At 50.4% G+C, this 22,517-nt stretch overlaps 1 protein-coding gene across 1 annotated transcript in view; it reads left to right on the top strand.

Annotated features, from left to right (window-relative positions):
- The window catches only part of LOC146334032 (TLE family member 5), a 47,202-nt gene extending 25,391 nt beyond the window's left edge, over positions 1–21,811 (top strand). Inside the window, exons 3-7 of the mRNA XM_084825385.1 lie at positions 7,027–7,090; positions 12,826–12,870; positions 15,511–15,573; positions 19,980–20,054; positions 21,590–21,811. Of these exons, the coding sequence (XP_084681511.1) occupies positions 7,027–7,090; positions 12,826–12,870; positions 15,511–15,573; positions 19,980–20,054; positions 21,590–21,811 (469 nt within the window). The remainder of the gene's footprint in view (positions 1–7,026; positions 7,091–12,825; positions 12,871–15,510; positions 15,574–19,979; positions 20,055–21,589) is intronic.
- Positions 21,812–22,517: the final 706 nt, after the last annotated feature.

Here is a 22,517-nt window from a genome sequence, read left to right as displayed (position 1 = left end):
AAAGCATACTCTCCGTCGGCATGATGTAAAATCCTCCAAGCATCAATTAAACCATATTCCATCATGTAAGCCTGGAGTGCCAGTCTCACCACAGGCTGGGTCTTGGGAGAAGGCACACTCCTATCTAACGAAGGATCTAAGACCTCATTAAGGTCCCCACCCACCATCTAATAATCATAGCCGAGATCAACCAGTTTAGCCAAACAATCATGAAACATAGCCGGAGAATCAATATTTGGCCCATATACATTGATCATAGCAATTAATTTGTCCTACCAAGATCAAAAAATGCCCCTCAATATCAAAAACCACCTGTTGAACTGAGATAGAAGGTCACTTATGGATTAAAATCGCAACCCCTCTACCCTGTGTTGAAGTGTCTGTGACATAGGCCTCCCCCAACCCAATCCTTCTGCAACATCTGCCGATCTGCAGCCATCGAATGAGTTTCTTGTAAGAAGGCCCTGTCAACGTTAAGCTCTTTTAACTTGGAAAGAACTCTTTTCTGCTTGTTCGCATCTCGCAGCCCCTTGACGTTCCATGAAGTCACGTTGAACGCTGAAAAAACAAAAGCAAACTGTTTGCCCCTCCGCCCAAACACATCTTTCTAGATTCACAAGCAATGACTACATTTATATGCCATAATTGCTAGAGCAAATACATCCTTAATTTACATCTAGGGCTAGCCATTTCAGACGCCATCGAAATAATTCCTGTTGCGTAGAAAAAATTCAAAATGATTCCACGATATGAACGAAAGTTGACATTCTAAAAACCAAAACCAAGATAAAACTCAAATAATCCGATCTGTGTCCGCCTACCATAAAAGTTGCCCCAAACACCCCCCCTGCCCAACAGACCCAAACCAAAAAAACCTTAACAAAAACCCAAAATAAAAACTTTTCCGTTCGGACTGATGTGTAACCACAGTGCTCAGCCTGGCCCCTCCCGCATATTAAATACGTAGACAGAGCAAAATTGCAAGCCAGCAAATTCAACCAACAAGGCATAGTAATAATAAGGATTTTTTTTTTTAAGAATTAAAAAGCCAGTGGGATATTTCAGTTGATGTTGTATCTGGAGATGTATTCGTATGTGTACATACACGCATATGTGTATACATATACATGCACACGCACACAGACACAGACATGCATGTACCCACATAACCTTATTAAGCTAAATTTAGGGAGCAATCCTATGGCCGTTAGACAGCGGCTAGACGGCCAGAAGATGTGCGTGTTTCCAGGAACCGACCTCCCCCCGCATCCATGCTGCCTCGCAGGCAGCGTGGAGAATCCCTCTCCTCCGAAAATCTGGATGGGTTTCAACATCAATCCCTTGTGCACCCTGTAAGCGTTTCCTGTATGAAAGCAAGCGTGATTTTCCCTTGGAAGAGCCCACTCCCCTGTGTTTCTGCATGAGTCACTGTTCCGGAGTCATGGGCAGCCTCCTTTTGGAAGGCCACGTCGTTCTGCTGTGTCTCAGCATCAGGAATGGTTTGATCCACCCACTGAGGGCGGGATCACCTGCCCTCGGTGGGCGCTGTTTGGAAACCGCCAAGGCTGGAATCGTGCAGGGACAGAGTGGGTGACCTCCCCTGTGAGTGGATTCTTTGGTGCCACAGAACCCTTTAACTAAGCAAATGCATTTCTTGTTGCACGCCGCCCACTCCCTTGCAGGGCGCTACTCTGGGAATTATTCGAAGTAGATCCTTTTCTGGGGTGGCACCCAGCCCCTGGAATTGCCTGCCTCAGGAAAACAACAGCAGCTCTGTCTGCTGCATTGCGTTTGTGTCAGTGCCGGCTCGCTGAGCTCAGTGGGGCGACACGGAATGTCCATCGACATTTCCAACTACTTGAGGAACCAAGCTTTGAGCTGGGAACCAAGGAACCAAGCATTGAGCAGGGGGTTGGACTCGATGGCCTTGTAGGCCCCTTCCAATCCTACTATTCTATGATTCTATTCTATGATTCTATAAGCTGTGGGAATGTTCGCCATCCAGCTTCCAGGAGGGGAAGGGGAAGTCTGGCTGGGATGGAAACCTCTCACCTCAGAGGCAGGAGGAATTTCCGGAGGCTTATGCCTGGGAAAGCGGCACTAGGCTGTAGGGAAGTCTTGGGCAGCTTAGAGGCAAGGAGGCTGAAGGAAGGGTGTAGAGGAGGCAATGGACTGTGCCCGTTGATTGATTGGTTGATTGATTGATTTAATTAATTTATTTAATTTATTAATCTCCCATCTGGCTGGTCACCCAGCGATGTACAACAAAACAGTTAAAACAATAAAATTCTACATTAAAAACATCACAAAAAATACCCTAACCCACCCCGCTACAAAAGGAATGGGACGTAGAGGAGAAGGAGGTGGCAGTCAATGGGAACATAGGAAGCTGCTGTATACCGAGTCAGGCCCTGGGTCCATCTAGCCCAGTATTGTCGACGCTGACTGGCAGCAGCAGCTCTCCAGGCATTCAGGCAGGATTCTTTCCTAGCCCTACCTGGAGAACCCAAGGCGGCTTACATGATCCTCCTCCTCTCCCTTTTATCCTCACAACAACAACCCTGTGAGGTGGGTTGGGCTGAGAGTCTGTGACTGGCCCAAAGTCACCCGGTGAGCTTCCACGGCCGAGTGGGGACTAGAACCCGGATCTCCCGGCTCCCAGTCCGTCACTCTCGCCACTACACCACACTGGCGCTCGTGGTTTGGGGTAAAGGGCTTTAGACCAAACCAGGCCACTCATCCATGTCGCTTCGTGCTGCCCGCACTGACTTGCCGAAAACCTGAGATTAGCGGGAAGGAAGTGGGCATACATGGGTGGTGCGGTGAGCCAAGTTGCGCAGCAAGCACAGGAATGCATATACTGGGGCAAGAAACTCCCATCTCGATCTGGTCAGAACCAGCCACCTCTTTGGCTTCAGTCATTTACAGTGCAACTGTATGCCTTTCTGCTCATTGAGTTCAATGAGGTATGTTCCCAGGTAAGTGGGTATAGGATTGCAGTCTTAGGCACCCTTTTTATTTATTTATTTATTTATTTTATCTCCCCTGCGCTATATGCATATCATGAACCACTTGGAGATTCTAGGATATTAAGCAGGATCAAAGTAGGATGGATGGATGGATGGATGGATGGATGGATGGCCTTTATGCCCAGCTGCATTGCCTGTTGATTAAATTGTCAGTTTTGTTGTCTGCTTTACATTTCATTGTGCGTGTTTGGTTACTGTTGCAGCTTTCTGTTGCATTTCCTGATTAGTTTTATGGGATCTCATAGATCATCGAATAGTAGGATCATAGGATAGTAGGGTTGGGAGGGGCCTACAAGGCCATCTAGTCCAGCCCCCAAGATACAGAGATATAATTTATATTTAATTTTATGTTGTCAGTTGCTTTGATCATTTATTTCAGTAGGAAAGGAAAGGAGATGACAGAGTTAGAAAGCAAATCTTTCTTCTTTCTTTAATGCCTAACGCGGTTACGATTTAACTGTCCTATTCAGAAATCCTAGCTCAGTACGTGAGAATTCTGTCACAACCCCATGAACTGGAATCTTTAAACAAGCTTTGTTAACTGCTTGTGTTCGGTCTGCATGATCCAGGCTAGGTCGGAAGATAAATAATTAGAAATATATTCGTTTATTCTCTTTCATCTTTTTTTCCTCGCTTTTCTTTATATTTTTTATTTCGGAATAGATATGGTATGCTGTATTTAAATTTATTGCTTGAGGGTGATTGTGCACGTGCATTTATATATAAAATATATTACTGATTGTCGAAGGTTTATTTTAAGTTTTATTATTATATAACTATATTATTATTATTATTAATAATAATAATAATAATATAGGCTACTGGGAATGATCTGTAGACCTCTTTCTTTGATAGAAGATTGATATGATACTGAAATGTAAGGTTGTTTATTAAACTGTAAGGTTGTTAAGGTTATAGATATAGTTTTTAAAATAGAATGGCATCAGAGGCCGGCGGGTACTGAAGTTTAAACTTAATTCTTTAAAGGGGAGGGAGAGGGGGAGGGAAGGGGGAAAAATCTTTTTTCTTCACTTCCTTTCCTCCTCCCTTTTCCTTTTTTCCCTTCTTTTTCCTCCTCTTTTTGTTATTGTGGTGTCCTCATCAGAATATTGTATTGTCGGGGAATGGTAGTATCGATCAGGTTGTTGGGAATTTCGGTACTGTTTCATTTGTAAAGATAAAATAAATACAAAATATATTCCAAAAGAAAAAAGAAATCCTGGCTCAGTTGCAGGGCTGATCTCCAACTGCAAGCTGGGTCTGGGGGGCAGATTCTGTAGGAACCATTCCTCCACCCTTCTGGTGAGGAGAAGGAACAGGGGGTTGTCCCTGACCATGAGCAAAGGTGCAGTGCAAGATCTCTGCCCCTCGAGGGGAAGGAGCAAGTCCCTGGGGGCCAACAAATCCTTCTGTTGGCTCGCCAGCTAAGCCAGAACTTACGGAGTCTTTGTTTTGTTTTAATCCATACCTCAAGGAGGTTTTGGGCGGAAGGGAAAACTGCACAAGGAACCCATCGGAGTCTCTGTGATCCCACTGGAACTGTGCTCTTCAAAAACATCCTTCAGACAGCTTCATATTTTCTCTTACGCTAAGTCAGGGTCCCCATCAAATGCATCGTGCTGTTTGCTTTATTTCTTTTTATCAACAGTAATTTATGTGGGTTTATTTGCCCTCAATACCAAGCTTTTACAAGCACATCAGTATCAATCCGCCACAGGGGTGCAGCTCAGGCAGTGCTTGCTCCCGTACTGCGGAATGTCCTCCGTAAAGATGCTAATTTGGCTCTTGACACTTTCCCCCTTTTGGAGAAGCTGGTGGGTACTGAGGATTCACTCTGCTGCCATTGTCAGCCTGTTGGTTGCCGAGTTCTTTTTGATTTCCTTTTAGGCAATTTAAATCTGTTAGATTAATTGGTTAAATGCATCTTGACGGGTGAAAACAAGCCCCCCGTTATTTTTATTTTTTATTTTTAAATTGTTAATGTTTATTTTTTGATGCAAAGGCCGTCTTAAAAAAGGCATTCTGCGGAAGTGGGAATGCCTTTTGTAAGGAGATGGCTGTTGAGAGGCATACATGTGTCGTTCTGCAGCATGGGAAAGCATTGGTACCAATCCCTTCTCTGGGCGAGTGAAACCAGAGGCGAGCGCTGCTAGGTTTTATTGTGGTTGTATTGTTATATTGTGGTTTTAATTGTCTATATATTTTAAATTGTTTTATTGTGTGCTGTTTGGTTTTAATTTTTGTGAACCGCCCAGAGAGCTTTAGCTATTGGGCGGTATAGAAATGAAATAAATAAATAAAACAAAACAAAACAGAATGCCTCTTCCAGAATGGTGCCTGTCACTGGCAGTTTTTTAAAAAGTAAGTGTGTGTGCTAGAAAGAATGCACATTCTGAGATGGCGCATGTATACGCTGCAGAAAGCTCAATCTTAGCAGAGGCATTCTCTCCCATATAAGACTGAAGTGGGAATGCCCTCTTCCAAGATGGCGCCTTCTGTGACAAATGCATGCATCATTGTACAGCACCTGAAGGCATTGACACCATCATGGAAGAGTTATTCTGTCCTACATGAAAGCAAAGGAGGGATGCCTCTTTCTTTCTTTCTTTCTTTCTTTCTTTCTTTCTTTCTTTCTTCATGCATGCATTTATACCCCGCCTTTTTCCCTCTTGCGAGGAACCCAAGGCGGCTTACATTATCCTCCCCCTCTCCATTTTATCCTCACAACAACAACCCCGTGAGGTGGGTTGGGCTGAGAGTCTGTGACTGGCCCAAAGTCACCCAGTGAGCTTCCATGGCCGAGTGGGGACTAGAACCCGGGTCTCCCAGCTCCTAGTCCAACACTCTTGCCACTACACCACACTGGCTCTCTTCCAAGATGATGCCTGCTGTGGCATACGCAAGTAACATCACGTGGTACCAGGAGGCATTGGTGCCATCCAGAGGAGGTATTCCCTCCTGTGTGAGAGAGGAAAGGAAATGTCTCTTCTAGGCTGAAGCGGAAATACCTCTTCTTAGGTGATGCCTGTTGCAACCCATGTATCATGCAGCTCCAGGAGGCATTTGTACCATCTCAGAAGAGGCACCCCTTCCCATGAGAGAGAGAGAGGGGGGGGGGGAATGCCTCTTCTAAGGGGCTTTCCCTCCTCTTGAGAAAGATTGTTTTTCATATGCAAATTTATGAAGTGATTATTGACTTCAAATTCATATAATAAATAGACTAAGTGCAATCCTAGTATTTTATTTATTTCTTTATTTATTGCATTTATACCCCGCCTTTCTTCCTCTCGCTAGGAACCCAAGGCGGCTTACATGATCCTCCTCCTCTCCATTTTATCCTCACAACAACAACCCTGTGAGGTGGGTTGGGCTGAGAGTCTGTGACTGGCCCAAAGTCACCCAGCGAGCTTCCACGGCCGAGTGGGGACTAGAACCTGGATCTCCCAGCTCCTAGTCCAACACTCTTGCCACTACACCACACTGGCTCTCTATTTTGCCCTACCCTTCCCCCAAAGAGCTCAGAGTCCACATTTTATCCTCCCAACAGCCCTGCAAAGTAGGCTAGGTTGGGAGATAGCGACTGGTGAGTTTTGTTGCCGAGTGTGGGTTTGCACCTCGGTCTCCTGGGTCCAGCTCTGACACTAGAAGTAACTCCACTGTATTTGGTGACTTTTGCTCCCACATAGGAGCACATAGGATTGCAGCGTAAGAGCTCTTTAACTGGGTGTCTCACCCCTGGTTTTTTTTTTTTTTACGGGATTGTACTTCTGCTTGTACAAGGAACAAAACTGTGCCGCTTCATGCATTTAAAGAGTGGGAAAGTGCTATAAGATGGAATACAAAGCATTAAAAGCAGCACCTGAAAATGTACACGGTGCGCGTGCACCCATTCCAGAAATGCTGCCCAAGTCTTTCAAAAATGTATCAGCTCTAGCAATGATGCCCCCTCCCTCTCTCTCTCCCCTTCCCCATCTTTGTGTGGGGCACCTCACTGCAGCCTCAAGTTGGAATGCGATAAACTTGCGAGCGAGAAATCCGAAATGCAGCGTCATTACGTGATGGTAAGTTTGGCGCTCTTGGGCGGCTGGCCGAGGTGAGGGTGGGCGCGGGGTGATCTGAAGGCCTCGGCTTGCGCCCATCGGTGGTTTCTGTCTTGAGGGCTAGAAACTTCAGGCTGAGCAGCCGGCAGCACTGTCAGCTGGGCCCCCAGGTTTGGTCCCCTGCCATCTAAGAGGCAAGGGGATCTTTAAGCCCTTTCCCCCCATGGAAAAGTAGTGGAGGGATTATTAGAGGATTTGGCAGCACGTTCCTTCCCCTGCACCCTCCCTTTTGCCTGTCTCTCAGCTTGCCGAGGTCCATCGGGGGCTGAATTGGCCTTGCCAACCTGGTGCCCTGCAGATGTGTTGCCCTTCAGCACATCTGGAGGGTGCCAGGTTGGGCTGAACTGTGCCCGTATCGAGAGGAGGAAGCCAAGGAATCCTTCGCCGGCGATTCACAATAAGACGGTAACTCTCTCGAAGACTTGTGTGGCATTCGCTCGGTGTGTGAGGAGTTAGGAGACTTTGCGGGTGGTTGTTTCAGGTTCCAAATACCCTCTGTGTATAGTTGTACCCCTTGGTACCATAAATATTCACCTTAACACAACTTTCGCTCCCCCCCCCCCCGCCAATATGAAATCGAGGTCATGGTTAAATACGTGTCACTGGCTATTTTTGCTGTTGTTTAAAGGAAGAGATAATGGGGGCCAGTTTGGCCCTGACACCAGAGGAGTAAAGTACTTTTTTAGAAGGTGAGGTGGAGGGTGGAAGCGTCCCTCCAAAGGAAGGATCTTCTGAGATGTATGGCAGAAGGTTGGTTTAGCATGCTGGGGAAAGATGGAGGCAGGCTTGGGCCATTGGTTGCCTCTCAGTTGCTTAAGGACTAGCGACTTCAGGAAAGCATATGGGGCAATGCCGGTGAGACCTCAAATGCCAGAACAGGGATTGGTCAGGATTCCCCGCGGAAACCTGTATAGCTTTTGCCCCTCCCCTTGATGCGCAGAAGTCCAGCAGATGACACAAATGTATCAGTCCCCATAATAAATGCAAAATGCCTCGATGCTTTGTGTAATTTATGCAGGCAACAGAACTCTGCTCTGGGTGGTGCGGGATTGCTAACCGCCTGCTTGCGTGTCTGGGCTTTTAATCGCAGAGCGCAACGCGTCCACAGCCCAGGTAGAGTTAGCCATGTTCTCCTTGGGGCAGCCAGCTTAAGGTCACCGGCTGTGTTTGTTGCAGCCACCGAGATCCAGCTCGATGGGTTTTTATTTTCCTCCATCAAGGAATCATTCCTGCTGACAACAGCAACAACAGATTTCCAAAGCCCTAGCGAGATGGGCAGCTCTTATCTCCCTGGAGATAAGAGCAGACGGCGGATGAGTGTTTTGTATCTCCCAGGAAACTGCCCCCCCAAAAAAACTGTCAGGGCCCAGCTTTGGCGCTGCGGTGGGCCTTGTAGGTGGTAGCCAGGGTCTGATTGGAAGTAGCCTGGAAGGGCGGGGGCCTATTCAGCCTCTGGGATGTGGGAGTCTGCGCGAGCGTCTCTCTGCCAGTGTTCGCAGAGCAGAGCCGGGGGAGTCACCCGACTCCCTGTCCGCCCGCTGGTCTGGCCGTGGGAGGCTGGAGGCTGTCCGCAAGCACCACACACAGGTGGGGCGGGCTTGGCAGAAGGGCCGCCCAGGTTGGGGCATCACTGCTGGGGGGCTGAGCAGCGCCGCCCTGTTTCCACAGGGGCCTTGCCGGAAGGCTAAAGGCCCTCGTCCGTCCGGGGATGCAGAGGGGGTGTCCCGCAGTCACGCCTCCCCTCTTCAGCTGGCGCCAGGGCGACTAGCCCTGAAGCCTTCTCTGCTTGGATCCGTCATTGTCTGGGCGTTTGGAGGCACTCTGCACACGGACTGGAACTTTGGACTGTTAAGGCCTTGCTGTGAAAAGTGCTGTGAGGCTTTTCGGAGACTTGAACTCGACCGTGTAGCCTGGAGTTATCAACCAAAGACGCCAAGTTGGACTCTCTATGGGCGTGGGTTGTTTAGGCCCTTCAAGGCACATCAGTTCTGCGGAAGAGATGACAAGCAAGGCAAGACCCACGGCAAGCAAGGCACATCAGTTCTGCGGAACAGATGATTTAATCTCTCACTTTTTCTTAAAAAAAAGAAGTTGGGACGGAAATCGGTACCACAAAACTGTGGTGACTCAAATAAAATTCCGAGCCGTGTGTGCGTGGTGGTGCCGGTGGGGAGGAATTCTTAGCCAAGCATGGCGGGTCTGGCTTCCGCCTCACCTCCCTCCCGTGGCCTCTGAGACAGCACTCATGATGCACAGCAGGAAAAATAAATGCAGATGGGCTTGATCCTGCATCATTTCTAGCAGTCCCACAGTCAGGCTTTTCTGGGTGCAGAATTGGGGATCTCTTGGCACGGGAGGGCCATGGCTCAGTGGCCAAGCACCCGTTTTGCATGCAGATGGCCCCGGTGTCACAAAGCTTTAATTTACATGGGCGTGCACATCACGTCCGTGTAGACCAAACATGTACCTGAGGGTTCTTTTGGCGCTGAGCTCTGGGTGCTTAGGAAAACCTGATCCCCCCCTCCCCAAAGTCGAGAGAGTCGAGAGACCACAACAAGGTCTCTGAAAGCAATTCTTTGATTTGTTAAAGAGGAATGTAAGAGGAATTGAAATCAGCCATCAGGGGAATTAGAACTATGCGTATGTTTGGGGAATTAGAATCATACATGAACATCAGAAGGTTAAAGGCAAGCATTCAAAGTCAATAGTGAAGTATACTGGGATGCATATAAAATCGTGTGTGTGTGTGTGTGTGTGTGTGTGTGTGTGTGTAGGAGAGAGAAAGGCGGGGAGGAACTTTCAGCTTGGGATGATTTGAATGGGGGAGTAACAAACTGTTTGGGGGGATTGAGAGAAAGTTTTACAGCAAGTGCAGGGTTTGGGGAGAAAGTGGATGGAGAAAGAGCTAAAGCCCAGGAGTTTGAGAGTTTGGTCTTGGGTGGAATATTGGGGAAAGGGAAGGAAAGAGAGAGAAGGGGAAGAAAAGATGATGCGGGGATTTACCCCTCCTGATCTGCTGGTGTGCGAAGTGATGGGGAGCTCTGTTGAGTTCCTTCTCTGGGAAAGATGGGAGAAAGAAGGGAGGAAAAGGTGGGGGGAGTCACTCTTTTGAGCAGAAAGGACTGTCCCTCTCTGCCTGTTCCATGAATTTGGGTTGCTGTCTTTCTCCTTTTCCTCTCAGGATGTAATAATCAGAATAAAACCAAACAAGAGCCCACCACCTAGGGAGGCGGTGGGCTCTCCCACACCGGAGGCGTTCAAGACGAGGCTGGACAGCCACCTGTCAGGGATGCTCTGACTGGGATTCCTGCCTTGAGCAGGGGGTTGGACTGGATGGCCTTGTAGGCCCCTTCCAACCCTAGTCTTCTATGATTCCATGGGGATGCTTTGACTTGGAGTCCTGCATTGAGCAGTTGGTCAGACTCGATGGCCTTGTAGGCCCCTTCCAACCCTACTCTTCTATGATTCTGTAGGGATGCTCTGACTTGGATTCCTGCCTTGAGCAGGGGGTTGGACTGGATGGCCTTGCAGGCCCCTTCCAACCCTACTATTCTATTCTACGATTCTATGAAGTCCTTCTTCCCAGATCACTCAAGGATGTTGGAAAATGGATTTTTCGGCGCCGGGAAAATGGGATTCTCTTTCTTTCCTGATGTGAGGAAAGGACGGCGAGGACGGGTGCATGTTTCTGGCTTCTGCAGGTGGGAGTTGATGGGTGCATGTTTCTGGCTTTCACAGGTCCAGGTTAGCAAGATAGCTGGGGGGCGGTGGCGATGGTCGTAAGCAAAGGTGACAAGAGAGTCCTGTAAGCATGCTTGCTTACACAATATTGGGCTTCAGGGTCGTACCGCTTTGGAAGACCTCGAATTCTTGATTTCCCCATCTATTTGGCTCAAACGGGAAGGTTAGAAATCAGCATGACGTCTTTGCATGGTGGGGGTTTCTGCAGCTGTCCCGGGGCAAGATCTGACATTTGCAAGTGTGAACACAGAGGAATCAAGGCAATCGGATCAGAGCTGGCCGGAGAGTTTATGCAAGAAGCCTGCAGCTCCTCTTCCTCTGGGACTTGCTTTTCTGCCCTTCTCCGAGACCCCCCAAAGCCCCTAGTCCCTGTCCAGATACAGGCCACATCTTCCCAGAGCAGCAGAATTTGGGGGTACTTTGTAACACTGGGTTCAGTTCCCCAGCATCTCCAGAAAGGGCTGGGAAAGACTCTTGCCTGAAACCCCAGAGAGCTGCTGCCAGTCCATGCAGGCGACATTGAGCTAAATGGACCGAGGTTCTGACTTGGTTTAAGGCAGCTTCTGATGCTCCCAACAGACTGAATTTCTGTTAGCCAGTGGTGACTGCCCTGTAACTAACAGGGTGTCAAGGGCTCCTTGGAGGCCTCTCTCAGTCTAATCCAGTAGCCAAGTCCAGACACAGACAAAGGAATTCCTTTCAAAGCTTTATTCTTCTTTTACAACTTAACAACTCTACGGTTTGCAACTAGATCTGAGCAGCACAGTACCTATGCCCTCAGTTGGAACAGTTGGTCCCCGTTTGAAAGGGAATTACTGGCAGACCCTGAACTTAAGGACTAGGGAGAGTCCCTCCCCTTTTCCCTTGGAGCCTCTGGGCACAGCGGTTGTTTGCGCGCCAACCGGGTACTACGCCTCCTTTCTGCGCCCTCCATCTGGCGCCGCTCTCTGCGTCGGCATCACGCGTCCACCAAGTCTGCTTCCCGCGCTCAGTCACTCCCTGGACTGCTATCTAAGCTAGGAATGCTGGTGGGAGGAATCTCCGTCAGCTGTTGGCCCTGGGAAAGAGGAGCGCGCTCCTCTCCCAGGAGCGACTGCTCTTCCTCAGAATCAGAACTACTCTGGGATTCTATGGGCTCAGTGTCCACCCTGACACAGGGCAGCTTTCTTTGCCCCCGAAGCGGAGCGCGCACACCAAAGCTTTGGCGGGGGGGCGCTGGTTTCCCCCGAGAGATTATTTTAACAACTGGTGGCATATATGTTGATGGCTTGTATCCTGCCTAAATAGCTATGGTTCTTGCCAAGACCTGTTCTTTGAACAAAGCTGTGCAAGTGCTGCTCTTGGGTTGTATATGTCATATTGATATTTTTAGTTTCTTTATGACTTGTGGTTCAGCCAAATTCATTTTTGCTGCTGCTAATGTAATAATCCTGCCGTTCACCTGGGTAGGCAGATGCATACAGCGGAGGTGGGGACACTTTCCCCCTGTGGGGGCTGCATTCCCCTGGACATCCTCCCACCCTGCGCAACAAATGGAAGATTCTTTTTCAAAGTCTTACTGCTACCTGGCGGTGGGGGAGGGAGAGAGATGGGGGGGTCACAGTACTAACTCTTCCCTCTCCAGCTGTGACCCCCCCCGTGAAAAAACCCCTCCCGTGCACAGCAGCATGGTCCGTTGTCGGCGACTGACCACGATTGCGAAAGGCATCTTCCAAAGGCAGGCGCAGTCTACCTCTCCGTCCTGGATGCTGCGGATAAACTGGACAGGGGAGCTGATGCCTTTCTGCTCAGCTTGTAGACTTTACTGGGGCCATCACGTGCCCAGGGATGAAAACAGTGCTAGAGATGAACCTTTGATGTGATGCAGTGAGCCGACTCTTACGCCGCCCTTTTTCTCTTCTTCTCACTTGAATTCTCACACGCCTTGTTCACCTGGCCACCCGCCCCACTTCAAGTATTACGAGATGTCCTACGGGCTGAACATCGAAATGCACAAGCAGGTGAGAGCTCACTTCATATTTCCCTTAACTTCCTTTGCTTACTTTATGGCTAAGCATACAGACGTTCAGCTGTGGCCATGTGTTGCTTCTCTGCTTCTCCCCACCAGCCCCCTCCCGTGCCTCCACCTCCTCTCGTGCTCCCCCAATGCTGATGCTTGTCGTATGCACTCCGTGGGGCGAGGACCCTGCCCTCCCACGCTCCACAAAGCAGGGATGCTGAACCTCTGCCAGGCTGAGGGCCAAATTAAATTTGGGAGAAGCTCTTGGGGGCCGCACTCTAGTGGTGGGTGGGACCAAAGGCAGAAGAGGGTGGGGCCCAAGAGACAGCAATACCTATTACAGCTTCACGCTCCCACTGCCAGTAATTCGGCCTTAGGAGAGGAATTTCGGCCTTCTAGAATGAGACAAAAATGCGCACACACTGGGAAATCACCGAGCAGTCAGGGGATCAGGGAAGGAGGTGTGTAAGGAGGACATACATTGGTCCCCCGGGTAGGGAGGCCTGAGGTCCTGCACCTCCACTATAGAGCATCATGCCTATGTGGGTGGTGCTATAGAAATGAATAAGTGAGGCAACAACACCCTAAGCATTACCGCCACCTGCCTGCTTTTTTTTTCTTCACCTTAGTTTTCTTATCGTGCCCACTTTTACGGTGCGGTCTACCCCAGATGTCTTCCACCTGTTTGGAACTGGGATCTACCTCTAACCCAAAATTGAATTGTTGTTTTTTGCCTGTGTATGTGCACGGTGGTAGTGCTGCCCAGGGCAGTAGCTGCCACCCTGCTATCTCTCTCTCTTTCTCTGCACCACCTTGTTATCTTTCTCTCTGTCTCTCTTTGCACCAACCTATTATCTATCTCTATTTCTTTGTGCCATCTTGTTCTCTCTCTCTCTCTCTCTCTCTCTCTCTCTCTCTCTCTCTGCACCACCTTGTTATCTGTCTCTGTCTCTCTCTGCACCAACCTATTATCTGATAGCGCTCTTCAAGTCCTTGAAAGGCTGTCCCAGAGAGGAAGGCCAGGATCTCTTCTCGATCATCCCAGAGTGCAGGTCACGGAATCATGGGCTCAAGTTACAGGAAGCCAGATTCCGGCTGAACATCAGGAAAAACATCCTAACTGTTAGAGCAATACGACAATGGAACCAGTTCCCTAGGGAGGCGGTGGGCTCTCCCACACTGGAGGCCTTCAAGACGAGGCTGGACAGCCACCTGCCAGGGATGCTCTGACTTGGTTTCCTGCACTGAGCAGGGGGTTGGACTCAATGGCCTTGTAGGCCCCTTCCAACCCTACTGTTCTATGATTCTATGATTCTATTATCTGTCTCTATTTCTTTATGCCATCTTGTTTGTTCTCTCTCTCTCTCTCTCTCTGCACCAACCTATTATCTGTCTCTATTTCTTTGTGCCATTTTGATCTCTCTCTCTCTCCACCACCCTGTTATCTCTCTCTCTCTCTCTTTCTCTGCACCACCGTGTTATCTTTATCTCTCTCTGCACCAACCTATTATCTGTCTCTCTATTCCTTTGTGCCATCTTGTTCTCTCTTTCTCACTCTCCCCACCACCCTGTTATCACTCTCTTTCTCTGTGCCACCCTGTTATCTCTCTCCCCCCCCCCCGCCCTCTCTGTGCCACTCTATTTGCACGCTGTCTCTTCCTCCCCACCCACAAAAGGGACTAATTGCTCTTGCTAGTGGTCTGAACAGATCACTTGGCTTTTGGAATTAGGCCAAGGGCTGCATGAAGCTAGTCTGGGGGCTGCATGTGGCCCTAGGGCTGAAGGTTGCCCCTCGCCTGCTGGGTGGTGGAGAGAGAGAACAACATGGCACAAAGAAATAGAGACAGATAACAGATGTGCCAGTATTTATTATCCCATATTGCAGATGGGGTGAGTTGAGGCTTGTGAGTTCACAGCGAAGGTGAGATTGGCTAGTGAGTTTGTAGCGGAGGGGAGCTTTGAAATGCACATCTGGGCAGAATTTCAGGCTCTGATTCCTTAAAAGCTTTGGATGTTCTTAGGTTTTTGCAGTTCGGCTGTGCAGATGGCTAAACTCCCCTTTGCCCTTTTGATACGACTGTGACATTATTATGATCATTTAAACATGAGTTCTGCCTGTTTCAGTAAAGCTGAACTGTGTTCCTTTCCTCCGAAAAGCTATAAATCTATCCCTGGGGATATTTTATAGAAAGATGCCAAGTAGAAGGATACAGGTTTATGAAGGATTGCAAGCTCATTCAAGTCGGAATTTCCTGAGAAATCTTGGCCTCTGAAGTTCAAACTACCCCCCCCAAAAAAAAAACATATACACATCAAAGGTTAAGTTGGCATCCTTTTGATTTCTTTATTTAAAAGTATTTCTATCCCACTTTTCGGCCAGTTTGCATGCAGTCAGGCCAACAAGGCAGCCCCCGCCTGCAATCGGGAGACGATGCGAGACACAAGGAAAGAGGAACGAGGAGGGAAGAGGAAAAGATGGGGTCATCTTTCAGCGGGGTGGGTGGAGCGGCCGCCCCTCTCATCTCCCCCAATATTGCAGCCTGCTGAAACGAGCGTGGGTGACTCGAGCTGAGGGAGGAGGACCCTTCATGGCCGTAGTCTTTCGGCAGGTCTGACTGGTGTCGTTCGTCTTTCATTTCAGGCTGAAATCGTCAAGCGGTTGAATGGGATTTGTGCTCAAGTGTTGCCGTACCTTTCGCAAGAGGTAGGCTTTTCCCCCTGCTCTTGGGAACGTGCGTGTGGAGGTATAATAGGGATGGTTTCCAGACCCAGCCAGCAGCTCCCAGAGGACGCCATGAGCTCTACCACCTGCTCCTGCCTGTCAGCATCCGTTGTCCTCGGGGAAGCCTACTCGTGAGAAGGCTGGGCTGGGGGAAGAGCTATTTGCCTATTCAGGAAGATAGCTCCTCCATGTGCCCAGCCAGGTTTTCGTGCGCACAGGAGCTGTGCGCTGGGGACCAGGGAGGGGGAGTGGCTGTTATCTACCGGGAGTCCTTGGTACCAGACCCCCTCTCCGGGAGACCAAGGTTGCCGAGTGCATGTACTGGAGGTTGGGCCCGAAGGGCAGTCTGGGATTCTGCTCGTGCACCGCTCACCGCGCGGCGCGACCAACTCCCTGGCTGTGGTGCTTGAGATGGTCTCTGATGTGCGTGTGCAGACCCCTAACTTATTAGTGTTGGGGGACTTCAATGTACATTCAGAGGACATCCTCATGGGGGCACCTCGGGACTGACCATGGCTTCCCGGGAGCTGCACCTGATTCCAACTGGGACCACCCATGTAGCTGGTCATGTGCTAGACCTTGTGTTGGTTTCTGGAGAAGCGGGGTGTGATCTGGAAGTTGGGGGTACATCCCCCCCCCCCCCCGTCATGGTCAGATCACTGTCTGGTGACGTTGGACTTCTCGGTTCCACAACCCCATGAAAATGGTCCGCCCCAGGCGTCTTATGGATCCTAATGGATTGCTAAATGTGCTTGGGGATTCTCTGGACCACTCGGTCGAGACCCTGGTGGGTGGGTGGAATGCCGCAACCATGGCATTAGATCGGGTGGCCCCAAAACGCCCTCTTCCCCTGAACAGAGCTCGGACTGCACCATGGTTCAGTCCGCGGTTACGAGCTCTGAAACAGGAGGTGAGACAGCTAGAGCGCCGGTGGCGGAAGTCTCGCTCCAAAGACGATCAGACACGGGCTAGAGCTGCATCTTCAGCCTATCACGTGCCGGTGAAGGCAGCAAAAAAGGAATATTATGCTACCTCCATCGCGTCTGCAGAGTGCTGTCCCAGGAGGCTGTTCCAAGTGGTCCGGAGCCTGGTCAGTCCAGTGGCTCCAGAACCACTGGAGCATTCTAAGGCCTCCTGTGAGGCCTTGGCAAGGCACTTTGCAGATAAAATTGATCAGATTAGGTGTGTTACTCTGCACGCTGTGGATACAGTTAGTGAGCAAGAGGCGGCCTGTGGCAAACCGGTTTTGTGGGATTGGTTCCAGCTTCTTCCTCCTGAGGAAGTGGACAAGGTGCTTTCATCTGTAAGGCCGACCACCTGCTTACTTGATCCTTGCCCATCTTGGCTCATTATGGGCTGCAGAGAGAGACTGGGTGAGGGGATCAAGGCGGTGGTGAACGCCTCCCTTGAGGAGGGAGTGATGCCATCAGCCCTCAAGGAGGCAGTGATAAGACCGCTCTTGAAGAAGCCCTCCTTGGATCCTCAAGTTCTGAACAACTTTCGCCCAGTCTCGAATCTGCCATTTTTGGGCAAGGTGATTGAGCGGGTGGTGGCGGTGCAGTTGAAGGCACACTTGGAAGAAACGGACTATCTAGACCCATTTCAGTCGGGCTTCAGGCTTGGGCATGGGACAGAAACGGCCTTGGTCGCCTTGGTGGATGATATGAGGAGGGCTCTGGATAGGGGCGAATGCTCCTTCCTTGTTCGCCTCGACCTCTCAGCGGCTTTTGATACCGTTGACCACGGTATCCTCCTGGACCGCCTGGAGGGGTTGGGCATTGGAGACACCGTATTGCGGGGGTTCCGGTCCTTCCTCTCCGGCAGGTACCAGAGGGTAGCACTGGGAGAGGAGGTGTCGGACCTGTGGCCGCTCACGTGTGGGGTGCCACAGGGGTCCATCCTCTCCCGATGCTATTTAACAGCTATGTGGAGCTGCTGGGGGTGATCATCATGAGGTCTGGGATGCGGTGTCATCAGTATGCGGATGACATGCAGCTCTACCTCTCGTTCAAATCTTCACCAAGGTTGGCCGTAGAATCCCTGTCCAAATGTCTGGAGACGGTGAGTGGCTGGATGGGGAGGAACAAGCTGAAGCTGAACCCTGACAAGACCGAGGTACTTTTGGTGGGAGACAAGAGGAGGCTGGGGGATGTCAACCTGATGTTGAATGAGGTGCGGCTACCCTTGGAAGACCAGGTCCGCAGCCTGGGGGTCATTTTGGACTCCCAGCTGTCCATGGAGGCTCAGGTGTCAGCCGTGAGCCGGACAGCGCTGTACCAACTCCATCTGATATGGCAGCTGCGCCCCTACCTTCCCAACCATCTGCTCCCATGCTCTGATGTCCTCTCATCTATACTACTGCAATGCGCTCTACGTGGGGTTACCCTTGAAGACGGTTCAGAAGCTGCAGCTGGTACAGAATGCGGCGGCTCACCTGATTAAAGGCAGCCGCCGGCGAGATCACATCACTCCAGTGCTGAAGGAGTTGCACTGGTTACCAGTTGTTTTCCGGGCCAAATTCAAAGTGTTGGTTTTGACCTTTAAAACCCTATAGGGTTCCGGCCCAGCTTATCTTAAGGAGCACCTCCAGCAACACCAGATAGGCCGCTCAACAAGATCAGCCTTGGATGGCCTCCTCTCTGTCCCATCAGGCAGGACAGCTAGGCTGGTGAGGACGAGGGAGAGGGCCTTCTCTGTGGTGGCCCCCACTCTGCGGAACTCCCTCCCTAGGGAACTCCGCCATGCCCCCTCTTCAATGAGGTTCTGCCACATGTCGAAGACGTGGTTGTTCAGGCAGGCATTTGGGGTGGGTTAGGGTATTTTTAGAAATACAATGTCTTAATGTGGAATTTTATTGTTTTAAACTGTTGTATTATTGTACATCACCCAGAGTGGCCGGGTGACCGGCCAGATGGGCAATTAAGAAATTTAGTAAATAAAATAGATAAAACTAACCTGGAAAAAATGGGCAGGGGCGGTTTCCATTCCCTACCCCCTTCCGTTTCCACTTTATCTGATGCTGGGTAAGCTCCACTCAGTTTGCTTTTGCAATTGACCTTGGCAACCTGGCGCACTCTTGATAACATTTTATTTATTTATTTATTTATTGCATTTATACCCCGCCTTTTTTCCTCTTGCAAGGAACCCAAGGCGGCTTACATGATCCTCCTCCTCTCCGTTGTATCCTCACAACAACCACCCTGTGAGGTGGGTTGGGCTGAGAGTCTGTGATGGGCCCAAAGTCACCCAGTGAGCTGCCATGGCCGAGTGGGGACTAGAACCCGGATCTCCCAGCTCCCAGTCCAACACTCTTATCAGTAGACCACACTGGGTCTCATTAGAAGTGTGACAGGGCCCAACTGCCTTACACAAACCTGCCCCATTCCCCCAAGCCTTCCCTATTTACCACTCCACAAGGCCTCCATTCACTCCTGGTGCCTGTGATGCTGAAATGCCAAGCACCAGGGACCCTGGGAAATGTAGCTTTTCCCGGGCAATACAGTTTCCAGGACAATAGGGTGCTCTGGGAACTATACTTCCCAGTGCCACTTGCTCACTTGCAACTGCACCCCAGGGCTTCCTCCACAGGTAGAACTTGGATAGGGAGTCTCTAAGGTGCCTAGTACTTGGGGGCCATGGGAAACCACATGTCCCAGGGCTCCTGGCTGACATGTGCAAGCCTCAAAGCTCAGTACTTTCTGAGCCAGACAAGAACGTCTTTGACACACGACACTCAATTCATAATGGAGCTGGGTGTTATTGAGCTGGAGACGGTCATATCCTGAGCCAAGCCAACCTGAACTTCAGCCACATCCTTGCCCTCGGAAAGCTCTCTCCACCTTTTCTCCTTCTTCTTGTATTTCCCATTATATCTGTGCCCTTTGTTCCTCTGACGGGGGGTGGGGGGTGGGGGGGGGCAAATGGACTGGGGGGCTGGATCACCCACCCACCCAGCACTCTGTGGGCTGGTCCCTGGCAGGCACATTGAGAAAATTATCCTCACATCTGCTGTGAACCAGCTTTTTAGGTAAGGGCAGCTGCAGGCCCCAACCTGGCCTGCAGGCAATAAATCTGCCTCACCTGCCCCATGCCTTCTCCCCACGCCATCACACATCCCCTGTTGACCACAGATCAGAGGAAACAGCAGGGATTCCTCCAGGGGGCACGGATTGGAATCCAGGAGTGTTCCAGCAGGCCAGATGGCTGAATTGGGCCTATGGGCTGGAGGTTGCCCTCCCCTGCTCTTAACTCTGCCTCCTTCAACAACTCCCAAGTCTCTCTTAAACCAGCTCCACCTGTTCTCTCTTGTTGCCTGTTACAGCCATACCTCCTTTTCGCCAGCCCATGTGGAACCTATGGTCACCTTTTCTCTCTTTCTCCTTCTCCAGCACCAGCAGCAGGTCCTTGGAGCCATTGAGCGAGCCAAGCAAGTGACCGCACCAGAGCTGAACTCCATTATCCGGGTCTGTGGCGCTCCTTACGGGATCTTGGTAGCTGCTCTGGGGGGGAGGTGTCAGGGAGAACAGCTTCTGCACACTCCCTGGTTTTGTTGAGGTTGTTCTCTCAGGGGATTCATGAATAGCCCTGTAACTTCCCAAGTCCCTTGGCAAGGGACCAGTCGTCATGGGTCGATGCGCTATGACCTTTTTGTAGGTCTAATTCTTCCACCGTCACCCATAAAGTCATTGCTCCTCCAACCTCGGAGAGGCAGCATGGTGTAGCAGTTAGAGGGACTGACTAAGACTAGAGAGACCTGGGTTCAAATCCTCAGTCAGCTGGCATGATTCACCATCATTCCTCCTCCTCTGTCTGATCCATGTGGGTCACCACGCCTCATGTAGGGAGGCAGTCAGCACCCATCTCTGTGGGTGGGTATTTTCTGCTGTGTCTCTCAGTTGAGAGTGGGAGAATGATCCAGCTGCACCCAGTACTTGCCCCAGTAGAGGTTGAGTTGGCAGGAGGCAACACAATGCAGAACATGCAGATGCATGCAGAGATGCGAGAGACACCCTCATCTGTGACTGCATACTTGAGCTCAGAGTTGTCTATGTATTTTACAGCCTTTATTATATTTTTATCTTGGCCCTCTTCCTAGGGGCTCAGGATGGGGTACACTGTTCCCCCCCCCAGACCTTACAACCCTGTGAGGTAGGTTAAGCTGAGAGATAGTGAATGGCCAAAGTCACCCAGAGAGCTTCAGTGCTATGCAGAGATTTGAACCTGGGTCCCCCTGTCCTAGTCCTACACCCTAATCCCTACACCATGCTGTTTCTCAATTATGTAATTTGTTAATTTCCTGTGGCATACTAGTGCCCTTTGACATATCAGTGAGGAGCCTTGGCACATATAGTTTCCCATGACACCCAGTTCTGAGAATTATTAGTATATATCCTTCTTCTCTCCCTCCTTTCTCACCTGTCTTCATTCTCTCCACTACCTTTTTAAAACACAAGTAAGTAAAGAAAATGGTGGTCACCTGTCCTAGCTCAGAGTATGACCCAGTAGCCCAGGGGTGGGGAACCTTTTTCCGCCCAAAGGCGAAAGTCAGTTTTGGAGATGCTCTCAAGGGTCACAGTCCAGTGGTGGGTGCACTCAAAGGCAAAAGGGGTAGGGGCCACAAAACACCAACATATTTTAGCTGATGGCACTTACTGCCAGTAATGACACCTTGGGAGAGGCATTTGAAGCTTTTAGAATGGGGGAAAAACTGTGCAAAAGCCAGAATCCACCAGATGTTTGGTGTTGGAGGAAAGGGGTTGTAGCCAGAGGAAGGGGCGTGGCCATCTGGGAAACACCAGAGGGCTGGATTTGGCCCCCGGGGTGGAGTTACTGCACCCCTGCCCTAAACAATAGTGTACGCTCCTTGCTTCAGAAATATTGGCTTTCCCCATCTGCAAATTGACCCATGCATCGATCAATGTGTCTGGTGGGTCAAGTGGCAGCTGCTCACCCATCCCTCTCTTCCCGCCTCTTTCTCTCTTTTCTCGTTTCCCTACAGCAGCAGCTCCAGGCTCACCAGCTGTCCCAGCTCCAAGCCCTGGCCCTGCCCTTGACCCCGCTGCCAGTGGGGTTGCAGCCCCCCTCCCTCCCCGCCGTCAGCGCCAGCACTGGGCTCCTCTCCCTCTCCGCCCTGGGCTCACAAGCTCACCTCTCCAAGGAGGACAAGAACGGCCATGATGGAGACGCCCACCAAGATGATGACGGAGAGAAGTCCGATTAGACTGGTTTGGGGTCGTGGGTTGGGTGGGTGATCCTGGGTTGTGAAGGGGGGGGGAGAGAATGGTAGCAGGCGGGTGGGCAGGAAAGAGTCAGCAAAAGGTGCAGTATCTCCCCCTGACCTGCCATGTTTGGTGCAACTGTGGATGTTGTTTGCTGGGGGAGTGACAGGTTTGCCCCACCCACTTATGCAGCAATAACATTTGGCCCCTCTCCCTCTTTGATTCCAGCCACTTATAGCAGATGGCCATTGCATGAGTGATGTCTCCAAAATCACAGCTTGGTTGCCCTGGGGGTCAGTGTGTTAGGGGGAGGGGGGCAGGACAATGCAGGAGCTTGACCTGCCTGCCTCCCCTGCGCTTTTAAATTCATTTTCTGAATATGGGTGCCTGCCTCAGAACACTAAAGTCCTGTTGATGTATCCACCCCCTGCAGCAACTTGCCTGGGATTCTGTGTTCCAGGACAACCTGGGCTGCAACTCTTGCTACTCCCTTCATAGGGGTATGCTGAGGTCCAAGGGAAAGGTTGGTGGGGATTGGGACCACCTGTACCTGAGCCAGCAGTGTGCCACCATAAAGGGACAGGAGTGCATGGGGTAAGGCTTGCTTTGTGATAAACTTCTGGCAAGATGGAGCTGTATGCAAGAGACTTCTACAGATTTTGAGTTTCCTCAGGGTTGGGCACAAAGTTAAAATGGTGGCACATTCAG

The sequence above is a fragment of the Heloderma suspectum genome, chromosome W, assembly GCF_057233095.1.
Source record: "Heloderma suspectum isolate Gila_16-S chromosome W, 16-S_ref, whole genome shotgun sequence".
NCBI lineage: Eukaryota > Metazoa > Chordata > Lepidosauria > Squamata > Helodermatidae > Heloderma > Heloderma suspectum.
The sequence above is the reverse complement of the archived record's forward strand: the minus strand, read 5'-3'. Positions and strand labels throughout refer to the sequence as shown.